Source organism: Hakea prostrata, chromosome 1, assembly GCF_041222555.1.
Source record: "Hakea prostrata isolate BN-2017 chromosome 1, UWA_Hpros_2, whole genome shotgun sequence".
Taxonomy (NCBI): Eukaryota; Viridiplantae; Streptophyta; class Magnoliopsida; order Proteales; family Proteaceae; genus Hakea; species Hakea prostrata.
The window spans coordinates 6,921,099-6,933,784 of record NC_142600.1 but is presented as its reverse complement, the minus strand read 5'-3'; the positions used below and the strand labels follow the sequence as shown (position 1 = coordinate 6,933,784).

The 12,686-nt window shown below is 39.6% G+C and overlaps 1 protein-coding gene across 1 annotated transcript; it reads left to right on the top strand.

Annotated features, from left to right (window-relative positions):
- The first annotated feature begins 1,708 nt into the window (after positions 1-1,708).
- LOC149027050 (carbamoyl phosphate synthase arginine-specific large chain, chloroplastic-like) lies at positions 1,709-7,916 on the top strand. The gene is made up of 4 exons (XM_089158578.1): positions 1,709-1,994; positions 2,189-3,560; positions 4,934-5,626; positions 6,238-7,916. Exons 2-4 carry the CDS (start codon positions 2,208-2,210, stop codon positions 7,786-7,788), a joined length of 3,597 nt encoding a protein of 1,198 aa, XP_089014704.1. The 5' UTR covers positions 1,709-1,994; positions 2,189-2,207; the 3' UTR covers positions 7,789-7,916.
- Positions 7,917-12,686: the final 4,770 nt, after the last annotated feature.

The following is a 12,686-nucleotide window of genomic DNA, read 5'->3' as shown; positions in this document are numbered from 1 at the left end:
CAAATGCTATTTGTTGGGGCAAGTACTAGCTTCTCTCTCTCATCACTTCAGTGCCCTGGATTTAAAGGAAACTGCATATATTTCACAGATGGATTCTTAAGCGGTAATCACTACGAATCAGGTGTCTTTCACTTAGAAGACAACAGTGACCTGTTCATTTAAACGTGTCTCTGCCCTTCTGGTTCTCTCCAATTTCTCAGTAGCTAGACAGACAAGAAGGTGATCGAAAATTTGTGTTGAAGAGGGGTAGTATGTCCTTTAACTGTTTTCATCTGGGTTGCACCAATTTCTTGGTGGACGAGAAGGTGATTTGTGTTGAAGAGGGGTATGTCCTTAATTGCTTTCTACTTTTGATACTTATATATCATTTTATTCTTATCCTGCTAATGCACAAAACTTTACAGCGTTCAATCAACTGTCATCCATGTACATCAAAATGTTGCCCTTCAATTATTCTTATACGAGAAGTCGAGAACAAATTGTGCTCCATTGCATATCATTTCCACTTTGAATAACACCATTATTAGTAAAGATATGGGTTCCTTTTTTTGGGAAAAAGATATGGTTCCATTTTTATTATAAAACTTTTCTTTTTCCAGCAAAACGGGGAATAAAGTGATTCATTCAAGATAATAAATCATCACCTGAGCAAGGCAATGATACATGATGATCTAGTCAAAATTTCAGAAGAGAAACAGTTTTTATTATAAAGTTCTCATATGTGATACATGGATCCTTCAAAATTTAACTATTGTGGTTACAATGGGGAAGATATCATAACGATTGGATTCTAAAGGATCTACGTGCCTTCTAATAACTATGCTTGGATCTTAAAATGTCCACGTGTTGGAGATATTTATATTGCATCAAACAAAAATTCAAGTTTTGAGCACCAATTGCACCAATAGATTCCGTAGGGTCTGAAATCTTGATAGCTGTAGAGCCTTATACTGAATAAAATGAATCCCAATTGCATAGTGTTGAATTAAATTAGCTTGGAATATGGAAGTTAGTGTTTATATAGTCTAAACATGAATCACAATAACTCGGTAGTTTCCTCTTGGGACTCTTAAGTCTAGGCCCAAGTCATGTAATATGATTCATAGAGGAATTTCGTTTGAGAGATAACTTTTTTTTACACTCAAATTAGTGGATGAGAGATGTATATTAATATTATTTGAATTGAATTATAACTTTATTTACAATCAAACTCTACAACTTGTTGATGTTTTAACTATTCAATCGAAGATAGAGTTAGTTCTGGTGGATTTGAATTTGAATTTGAATTCAGAGACTTATCATTTTCATCCACTAAAATGTTGTGGCACAAATCTGGCCGTCCAATACCTACTCTCCAACTCAAGGGGTTGAGCCTTGGGAAAGGAACCCCTTGAGTTTTCCAATTAGGTACCCTAACACTTTACAGGAACCGGTCCGGTCGATCAAACCGGGCACAACAGATACAAAGCAATTCAATTGAGATCGACTTGATGCGGATCAACCGGAATCTATGTGGGCCAATTCAATCGGTCTAATTAGTCTCTGTCAGCCCACAAAAAGCCAATACCATAAGTGGTGTGGATAATAAGAGGAGAAAAAGGTTAATAATGCATTAAGCTTTTCTAAATCATATTTAAGTGAAAAAGGCTAATGCAATTTTGAATTATCAGTTTCTCACAACAAAAAAAAAGGGAAAAGAAATGGCTAATAAGAGCGTTAACCTATATCCAATCTCTCTAATCGAATGAAAAATGGCGGGTGATATCCCAAAGGGCGACAAGTGGTAGGCGCCAAAAACCCTAGACCCATTATATCATCATTTCGATTTTGATCGTCTTTTCCCCTGTCGATTCCCTCTATCGTTTTTTCTCCAGATTTAGATAAGAGCATTTATTCAGGAAATGGACTCGGTGAGATTGTGATAACATAGAGCCACTGCAACTGAAAGGAAAGCTGAAGGGCTTAGTGATTAGTGACACCCAACTTGGCAGTGAGTGAGTTTCACGTTCCATTGTTGTTAAAACTTAGATCCCAAAGAAGATTTGAAGTTAGATTCTTGAAAACCCTAGATAAAGCATTCAAGATCTCTTCATCTATCTTTTCTTTCTCGTCAGATTCTGCTTGTCTTTAACTTCTCTGCAACGATTTCTTAGCTCTGCATCTGTTTCCGGTGCTCTGTTTGTGTCAGCGCACACTCAGGAAGAGGGATGGGTCTTTGCATGAACCACTGCGAAAGCTTCTCAGCTAGGTTGGTTTCGTCGCCGTCGTCTTCTGTTGCGTCGTCGTCTAGATTATCGTCATTGAAATCCACGGACGTGCCTTTTCTGGTATATTTCAAGAAGACAGGGAAGAAAAATAGTGCTTCATCATTGAAGATAAACCATGGGCAAAAGCTAGCTTGCTCTACCAAGCTTTGCGTGCGTTGCGAACATGGCGTCGATGTGGCCACCACCTGCTCGGGGAATGACCCTTTTGGAGGAACGCCGTTGGGGAAGAGAACCGACATTAAGAAGATTTTGATTCTGGGTGCAGGGCCTATTGTCATCGGCCAAGCCTGTGAATTTGATTACTCGGGCACGCAGGCATGCAAGGCGCTCAAAGAAGAGGGATATGAAGTGGTTCTCATAAACTCGAATCCTGCAACCATTATGACAGATCCTGATTTGGCTGACAGGACCTATATCACTCCGATGACACCTGAGCTTGTGGAACAGGTCCTTGAGAAGGAAAGGCCCGATGCTCTCTTGCCTACCATGGGCGGCCAGACAGCTCTTAACCTCGCCGTTGCTTTGGCCGAAAGCGGTGCTCTCAAAAGGTACGGCGTGGAGCTGATTGGAGCGAAACTCGATGCCATCAAGAAAGCAGAGGACAGAGATCTGTTTAAGAAAGCGATGAAGGACATTGGGATTAAAACGCCGCCTTCTGGGATTGGTAACACCCTAGATGAGTGTATTGAGATTGCCAATTCCATTGGTGAGTTTCCTCTGATCATACGGCCTGCATTCACATTGGGTGGTACTGGAGGCGGGATTGCCTACAACAAGGAGGAGTTTGAATCGATATGCAAGTCTGGGCTTGCAGCTAGTTTGACATCCCAGGTTCTGGTGGAGAAATCTCTGTTGGGTTGGAAGGAGTATGAGCTTGAGGTTATGAGAGACTTGGCTGACAATGTAGTTATTATTTGCTCCATTGAAAACATTGACCCTATGGGTGTTCATACTGGAGACTCGATCACGGTAGCCCCTGCTCAGACTCTGACCGATAAAGAATACCAGCGCCTTAGGGATTACTCGATTGCGATCATAAGGGAGATTGGAGTTGAGTGTGGGGGTTCAAACGTACAATTTGCAGTCAATCCTGAAGATGGGGAGGTAATGGTGATTGAGATGAACCCTAGAGTGTCAAGGTCATCTGCTTTGGCATCCAAAGCCACTGGCTTCCCAATAGCAAAAATGGCAGCAAAGTTGTCAGTTGGGTACACGTTGGATCAGATTCCAAATGATATCACGAAGAAAACACCGGCTAGCTTTGAGCCTTCTATCGATTATGTGGTGACAAAGGCAAGTTCAAACTCTCCCGTTTCTTCCATTTTATTTTTTATTCGCATTCTATTCCAAGTTATATTATCTGTTCCTGTGTCATTATTATTTCCGGTATTCTGTCTTGTTTTGTTAATCATTTGATATGTATTGGGAATACTTCCTAGGTATTCGTTAAGTGGTAAACATCTGAAAATATCCCCCCCAAAAAAAAAAATTAAATGATCTGATTTTGTTATTCTCGTGGAAAGAGTGGGTCAAATATGTAACGTATTTTATCACAATAAGATTCCTTTGGGAAAGATTAGAACAATGCAAACGGCTATCTGTTATGGATGGACACCCTTGCACTCTTTAATCTAATGTTTGTGAGCTATGGAGAATTGGTACTTGTTATATGTATATCTGACCTTTACCATCATTATTTTAGTTGGAATTGATTTTTCTCTGCACCTTTCATGACATTTAGTATGGTTAGATATATTACAGGATGATCATTTTTATTTTTTTGGAGGGTGCTGGATCCTGCCTTGTAACTCTTAACTGTTTCTGTTTAACATATATGCCTTTTTAAGATTTTATTTTTTATATACTTGAGGGAGGGGGAGAAGGTAACAACAGCCAGGAGGTTTGAATTCATGTTTGTATTGATGGCTTCGTTGATGGTTGATTGCACTTGAAGTTTTCGTCATTCTTGTTAACAAAATGATGTTCTGATGGTTTTCTATTTGAATAAGGTAATTCTTGTTGTGGACTAAATCTATTTCATAGTGGTGAATGGTGCTGATCCTCGAGGCAACAAAACTGTAATTGTAATTCCTTGTCGTTGCCTCTCATAGATTCTAGGAATTCATGGACTAAATCAAGTTCTACATAAATTTATTGATGGCAAGGTCAATTTAGATTTGGTAGTTTTCCTTCTTCATAGTTTTAACTATGAGGGATTAGACTACTTTTGTGTTGATTTTAGGATAACTGATTTAAAGAAGAAAAATCATGAACAAATTAATGTTTTTTTTTTTTTTGGGTGTCTTTTATGAATTGGATTTACTGCAATTAGCTTTCCCTGTACAAGCCTGAACTTATTTTACATTTTCTGGCAATTAATTTTCCTTTCACTTATAGTTTTAAAACTGAGTTCTAGCCTTATGCTTCACTTGACGGTGAGATGATCCCTTTAGTGCTGCTGTTTGATTTTTCCCCATTAATTTTTCATTCAATAGTTTCCTACCCAGCATTGATTTTATTATTTGTGGTTTGCTGAGACATTACATCCATAATTTGAGATCAAATGTCTTTCACATTCCTACTTTCTTTCAGGAAGATCATGCTATTATGTCAATTTTTTTCTTTCCTAGTGTCTTGATTCATCTGTTTATTTTGAGAACACGTAGATCCCTCGGTTTGCATTTGAGAAGTTCCCTGGTTCTCAGCCTATACTGACAACCCAAATGAAGTCAGTAGGTGAAGCAATGGCATTGGGACGGACATTCCAAGAATCCTTCCAGAAAGCAGTTAGATCACTGGAGTTGGGCTACTCCGGTTGGGGTTGTGCACAGATCAAGGAACTGGACTGGGACTGGGACCAATTGAAGTATAGCCTCCGAGTCCCAAACCCAGATCGCATTCATGCAATTTATGCTGCAATGAAGAGGGGGATGAAGGTTGATGAGATTCATAAGATCAGCTATGTGGATAAGTGGTTTCTGACTCAGCTGAAAGAGCTGGTAGATGTAGAGCAATTCATTTTAGCCCAGAAATTGTCTCAACTTACAAAGGATGACTTCTGCGAAGTGAAGAGGAGAGGCTTCAGTGATAAGCAGATTGCTTTTGCAACTAAATCCACTGAAAAAGAAGTCCGGTCAAGGCGGATTTCGCTTGGGGTAACGCCAGCATATAAGCGGGTTGATACCTGTGCTGCGGAGTTTGAGGCCAACACTCCATACATGTACTCGTCCTATGACTATGAGTGTGAATCAAGTCCCTCTACAAGGAAGAAAGTGTTGATTTTGGGTGGCGGACCAAACCGAATAGGCCAAGGTATCGAGTTTGATTACTGCTGCTGCCATACTTCCTTCGCCCTTCAGGTTGGGTTTCATTTTGTTCTCGTTCTATTTTTTTATGTACCTCTGTATTTTGTTTTTTGTTTAATAATATGTAGTTACTGTTGGTTCATTTACCATTGACCATTCTCCCTGTACAATTTATTCAAATGTTTAGTAACATGGACCTTTTGAAGCAATTCTCCTTTTTGAATGGCACCTTACCAAAAGATATTTCAGATGTCCCCTCCTGCTTGCATTGATCCTGCTCTAGAAAAAGTATGTTATTCAGAATATACTCTAGTTAGATAGTGGCATTGACACATTTCCATATAGAATTATAGGTTTTACTATAGATGCTCTATTTGGCACCCATTTATAATGTCAGGTACCCTGACAGGCATATTGGTGTTCTTATTTTGTTGAGGCCTTTCCAGCTTAGTTGATTGCATCGAATAGTTGGGCTCAAGTATCATGAGGGTGGTGGTCCACTACTAAGTGGCCTGTAGTTGGGGGTGTGACCAATGCTGCAACATTCACAGTGGGGACCCATAAATTGTTATGATTTGCTGAGATTAATTCTATCGTGCTGATTCCTTTTGATTTGATGTATGATTTGGATTGTGCTACACTAAGATTCTTTCTTGTCTTGTCAGGATGCTGGGTTTGAAACAATCATGATGAACTCAAATCCTGAAACTGTGTCGACAGATTATGACACCAGTGATCGGCTCTACTTTGAGCCACTAACCGTTGAGGATGTTCTAAACATCATTGATTTGGAACGTCCTGATGGTATCATTGTGCAGTTTGGAGGCCAAACACCCCTTAAACTGGCACTGCCAATTCAGCACTACTTGGATGAGCACAAGCCCCTGGCTGCCAGTGGGGATGGACAAGTTCGTATATGGGGTACATCACCTGATTCCATTGATGCAGCCGAGGACCGAGAGAGGTTCAACGCTATCCTGAAGGAGCTGGAGATTGAGCAGCCAAAAGGTGGGATTGCCAAGAGTGAAGCTGATGCTCTGAAGATTGCCTCGGAAATAGGCTACCCTGTTGTTGTGAGGCCATCGTATGTGTTGGGCGGGCGGGCAATGGAGATTGTGTACAGTGATGATAAGCTTGTGACCTACCTTGAGAATGCTGTTGAGGTGGACCCTGAGCGTCCTGTCCTGATTGACAGGTACCTGTTGGATGCTATTGAGATTGATGTTGACTCACTTTCCGACTCACACGGCAACGTGGTGATTGGTGGGATCATGGAGCACATAGAACAGGCCGGTGTCCATTCGGGTGACTCAGCCTGCTTGCTTCCTACAAAGACAATCCTGTCTTCTTGCTTGGATACAATAAGGTTGTGGACAACAAAATTGGCAAAGAGGCTGAATGTGTGTGGACTCATGAACTGCCAATATGCAATCTCTCCGTCTTTGGAGGTTTATCTGCTCGAGGCCAATCCTCGTGCTTCCCGCACAGTTCCATTTGTGTCCAAGGCAATTGGGCACCCATTGGCCAAGTATGCTTCTCTTGTCATGTCTGGAAAGTCCCTCTTTGAACTTGGTTTTACAGAGGAGGTGATCCCTGGCCATGTTTCAGTCAAGGAAGCTGTGCTTCCATTTGAGAAGTTCCAAGGTTGTGATGTGCTGCTTGGCCCAGAGATGCGCAGTACTGGTGAAGTCATGGGCATTGACTTTGAGTTTTCAGTTGCATTCGCCAAGGCTCAGATTGCTGCAGGGCAGAGGTTACCACTCAGTGGCACTGTTTTCCTCAGTCTAAATGATTTGACAAAGCCACACCTTGCCATGCTAGCCCGAGCCTTCTTGGGGCTCGGGTTTAGGATTGTCGCAACGTCTGGGACAGCTCATGTGCTTGAATTGGATGGTATCCCTGTGGAGCGGGTGCTGAAGATGCATGAGGGGCGGCCACATGCTGGTGATATGATTGCAAATGGACAGATACAACTGATGGTGATAACAAGTTCGAGTGATGCACTTGATCAGATTGATGGTCGGCAGTTGAGGAGGATGGCTCTTGCATACAAGGTTCCAATCATTACTACAGTAGCTGGATCTTTGGCAAGTGTGGAGGCAATAAAAAGTATGAAGCAGAACCCTATTAATATGATGGCTCTCCAGGATTTCTTTGACATTCAACCAAAGCCAGAGAGTCAGCGCAACTTGCAGGCTGCTGCTTCCTCTCTTTGATATGTCTCTCACTGCCTGTTTTCTCATCCTTTTTACCAAATGTTGGTTGTTAAGTTTGTCATGTTCATGTTCTTATCTGGACAAAGTGAATTATCTTATTTGTCTATTTTGTTTGTTCTGTTTTCTTCTGTATTATCTTCCTCGAGGATTACTTGCTTGATTTTGGAGTAGGGTTATTTTAGTCTGCATTGTATACTATTTGTAGTTTAAGATCCATCTCCGATGCATGCTGACTGTTGATAGAAAGAATCATCAATGTTGTAGTTCTTTTTCCCAGTGAACTATCTTCTTCTATCAGAGCAAATATTTTTCAGTCTTTGTCTCCGGTTAGTGTCTCTGATGAATCCTTATTAGTAATAGAACCACTTGGTAAGCAGAAAAGCCAGTCTTTCATGCTGGGGTTCAAAAGCAGCTGCCTTCAGGATCTTTCGCATTTTAGCAATGTTAAGTTCAAAATTTAAGACAACAAAATTTAAACTTTCAAACGGTGAAAATCTAGATGTCACTGTGCCCAGTGATGAATAATGCTTTGCTATTTGTCCAGTGGCAGTTCATTGACTATTCCTTGTGAGGAGGAAGACTAATCAATCGTCTCATTCGGTCTTTTCTTAATGGGAAGGAAAGAGAATAGGTTCATGCATCATCAAGCAAGTTGCAAATGGTAATCTACCAATTAGTCTTTCTGGAAGGCTGCTTTGGTATTGCAGGACCTCCATGAAAAGAATCTATGTAGACATAGTTGGTGGTCCTTGTATTGACCTAACTAAATGGGGCCGGCTATATAGATCTTTATCTTTCATTCATCTTTATTAATTTAAGGTCATATTAGATACAAGACATAAGCTATGTATATCCTTTCTTACTATTATGGCTACAAGAAAAGGTCAAGCTAAAACATAACACTATCTTGGCCCTGAGAATGAGAATATAGACATATGGGAAATAAAAATACATGTACTTTTGTACAGAGTAGCTTATACTTTATTGCATCACTTAGCCCAAAAGGCTTCCAGGGAATGCCAACTTCTCCAACGCGCTCTACAACTTTTAGCTACTAAGTATGGCCTGGAAACCAGAACACAAAAGTCTGTTAGAATCAAACCCGATCACACCATGGCTTCTATTTTAGTGAAGTCCAACACAATACCCTCCAAGTGCTTCTGGTATGGGCTTTGAAATAGGTAGCTTGAAGAAGTGAAGTGGTTTCCAACCTTATACTCTGACATTGATAGTGTGTGTTAGTGCAGTCACAGCTCTGAACATGAGACTTTGTTGGAAGGTTGACAGCATTGGAGTAAAGAGGAGGCAAGGAAAGGTTGTGGCTCCACCTCAGCTGTCCCCAGTGGTGTTCACTAATGGTAGCAAGCACTGTGGGGAAAAGACTTGAAAAGATAAGTATCGTGTGGACTCAAAAACTCTTTTCACTTCTCTACAGAGTACAGATTACAAACTTTCAGTAGTGAATGTGAGCTTATAGCATGCACATAAATGAAGTTAACAACTTAGCTGCTACCCTCCATTTATTCCTTTTAGTCTTTTACTACTTCACTCTCACATGCATTTATTCCCATGAGCTCAGCAGCTTTTAGAGGTTAACAACCTAGCTACTCCCCTTCCTGTAGCATCAGTTAATGAACAACCAAGTAGATTCCATTCCCCTCTCATCACAGAGTACATTATGTGAATATGTTACCAACTATTCATCAGAAATCTGTTCTACATGGGTTTCTGGCTGCACGCATCTCATTCATGTGATAAGCTCGACACCTTCCGAATAGCAGGTCCTACAGGATTGTTCATAGATTCAGCTGATGGAATCACCCTAACATGTTTTAAACTTTAATAAAGGCTCTCTTTGTTTCGACGTAAAATTATTCGGAAGGAAAATAGAAGAAAGCAACACTTGATCATAAAAATATTCGCAATATCGATCCAGACTTAAAGATGATAACATAATTTTTACTTCTAAAATAAAAAATTGTAAAGAAATGAAATGAAAACATGCTATAGTTTGAACTAAAGAAGTTAAAAAACACAACTAAATGTTAGGTCGACCTAACAATACATACTTGATGGGACTCATTGAGAGGGGTTGTTAGACAAGAATCCCCAGCATGATTAGATATGGTAAGAAACAGGGCCTTGCTAGGAAGGAAGTGAAGTTGTTCTAGATCATGTAGATTATCATTTGGGTGGTTGGGTGTAAATAGTAGTGATTGGATTAGCATTAGTGAGCTCAATTAGGGCAGAATAAAGTGATTCCCACAACATTATTATGTAACTCTTACTGTCACTCCCTCTTTTCACCCTTTGCCACTGATTTACTGAATCAAACTTCTTCATTGTAGAATCACTTCATTTTTAAGTCTCAGTCCACACTCAGAAGATTCTCATTCTCTCTCTCTCTCTCTCTCTCTCTCTCTGTGTCTGTGCAGCACAGACACAGAGAGAGAGAGAGAGAGAGAGAGAGAAATGATAAAAGGTCCAAGGGTCTCTAACCACTTCCACTAAAAGCCCATGTAAAAGCTACCAAAGTCCCATGCTCCTTTTTCTAAGGAGAGGAAAAAAGGGGACACTTGGGCTTAGAAAAGGTGGTAAGTTACTTAAAGGTCACAGTCATTAATCACATAAACAAAGAGAAAAGGAGTTGCGATATAAGAAGTTAAGAACAGAGAGAAAGAGAGAGAGAGGAGAGAGGTGTAAAGTGTAATTTATTTCTCTTTCAAGTGGGCCCACAAGATGGCCAGATCCCTACCCAACTCTTGACCCACAGGAATCGGCCCATGGGCTTTTCCAGCTTAATGATACAGTTTGAGCTGTCGCGTCACGAAATTGGGTAGAGAGAGAGAGAGAGAGAGAGAGAGGTTGGTGTGATGTCTCAGTGGTGGCAGCAGCAATTCTGAATAAGTAGTAGCCAACTCCTCCTACTCCTTCTCTTCTCCTCCTCCTCAAAAGCCAATCGTCCACCAGCAACTACTAAGGTGACATGTGGCATTCAATCTTCTCTCTCTAGTACTTTTTCTTGTCTTTTTCCTTCTTTTTTCCCCCAAAAATGGGAGATACACTCATACACACAACCCCCCCTCTCTCTCTTTCTCTTTGTAAACCTTTCCTCGGTTCAACTAAAAACCGGAATCAATAAAACCGGTTTCCTTAGTTTTGACCAGTGATGCGTCCAGAATATGTTAGCCTTTGGATTCTGTGAAGCTTGCCTGCAAAACAAGGTAAGATGCAAAACTTAAGTTAATAGTTGAAAAACTTCACAGTAGCCATCACTAGTTGTAGAGCTTAATTGAATAACGTTAATGGAAGGAAACGATTCAGATTCCTTTACTGTTGCGATCCCTAGTTTATATAAGGATTACCTGCTATTCTCGATTGTTGGATGGGTTCATGCTCTTTCTTGGTGATTGTCTGATTGTAGAGTTTTTCTTCATCTTTCGAAGTTAGTTATAGTTTCCTTGTATGGCAAAACCGTGTATCCTGAATTTTATGGAAACACGTTTATTTCTATAATCATCGGATTCCTTCTTCCTTACACTACTTGATGGTCCATCTTTTGAACTAGTTTGACCGGGTCACTGGCCTGACCGTGGCCGAACCAATTCGGTATTATTTTATCATTATCAACCGCTTAAACTGGTTCAAGAATCAAGATTTATATAAGGAGCTAAAGTCAAACACGAAAAGAAGTGTTATGATAGATTAAGCAAGAATACCTAACTGTCACCAGACTGATAACTAAGTAGTACTGCAATGATGTCCACTTGATTTAACATTTGTATTCTTACATATATCAACGGTTCAAGATCACTTTCAGCGTGCACTGCCCCCACCAACAAAAGAAGAAAATAAAATATGGACAGTAAGAAAAACGCGTTTGATTGTTGATTATTCCTCTGCCCTTGTAACGAGACTGACCCTCACCGATCGTTGGGCCCCCCACCTCTTGTTTTTGAAAACTTCAAAGTTCAAACTGTGTGTTTGGCATTTTACGAAAACCATTAAGTTAATCATGGGTCACAAAGACCAGAAGAACACCCTTATTAGCAATAGCAGCCACCTTCCGGATAATTTATTAAATGGAATTAAAGTGTTAATCATGGAAAAAAAATTCGGAAAAGGTGTTGACCTTTCGTTTGATGTCATGGATCGGCATTTTGGTATTTTTGATGGGAATTCATAACCTTAATTATTAAAAAAATTAGTTTGAAATAATTTTAAATTTTTTTTAAAATATTAATCAAATTCTATATAATATTAGAATAAAATATAATATTTAAAAGAATACTAATCGTACCTCTTTCTTGTAAAGAAAGAAAATAACGAAAAATTTTATTAATGATTGTAGGAACACTATTATAACTATTTATAATAGGAATGTCAAATCCTAGTCCACTTCTACAATAGATCAGTTTGGCTCATTTCAAACCTAATGGTAGTGTATTGACTAATGTGTTAAGACCCCATCAATTATGAATTTCAGTAATTAATTCAGGCTCACATATTATATTAGGATAACCTTAACAATCATAAACTGTTTAAGTGGATAAAGAGTTACGTGCTATTTTGAATTTTTGTTTGTTGCATTGTGCAGATACATGACATTTTAGAAATTTAACAGTTTGCCACATGTATGTGATTTGAGGATGTTCAATATATTTTATGCAGATTTTTATTAGATGACATTTTAGGAATTCAATAGCCATAATCTCCCCTTTTAATTGTAATAGTTAGATTTTTTTAAAAGGTCACATTTTGCAATTTGAGGGTCGCATAAGAGATACCTACATGACAGCAAAAAAAGAAAAACTTTCATAATTTGTAGTGAAAGTAACCCATGGGTAAAGAATCGTGTTCCTCTTACATTCTTTTGAGGGCCGCATAAGAGATACCCA

Coding starts and splice junctions, on each gene's coding strand:
- LOC149027050 (XM_089158578.1), top strand. CDS start 2,208: ATGGGTCTTTGCATGAACCACTGCGAAAGCTTCTCAGCTAGGTTGGTT. Junction 3,561..4,933: donor TCGATTATGTGGTGACAAAG/GCAAGTTCAAAC, acceptor GAGAACACGTAG/ATCCCTCGGTTTGCATTTGA. Junction 5,627..6,237: donor ATACTTCCTTCGCCCTTCAG/GTTGGGTTTCAT, acceptor TTGTCTTGTCAG/GATGCTGGGTTTGAAACAAT.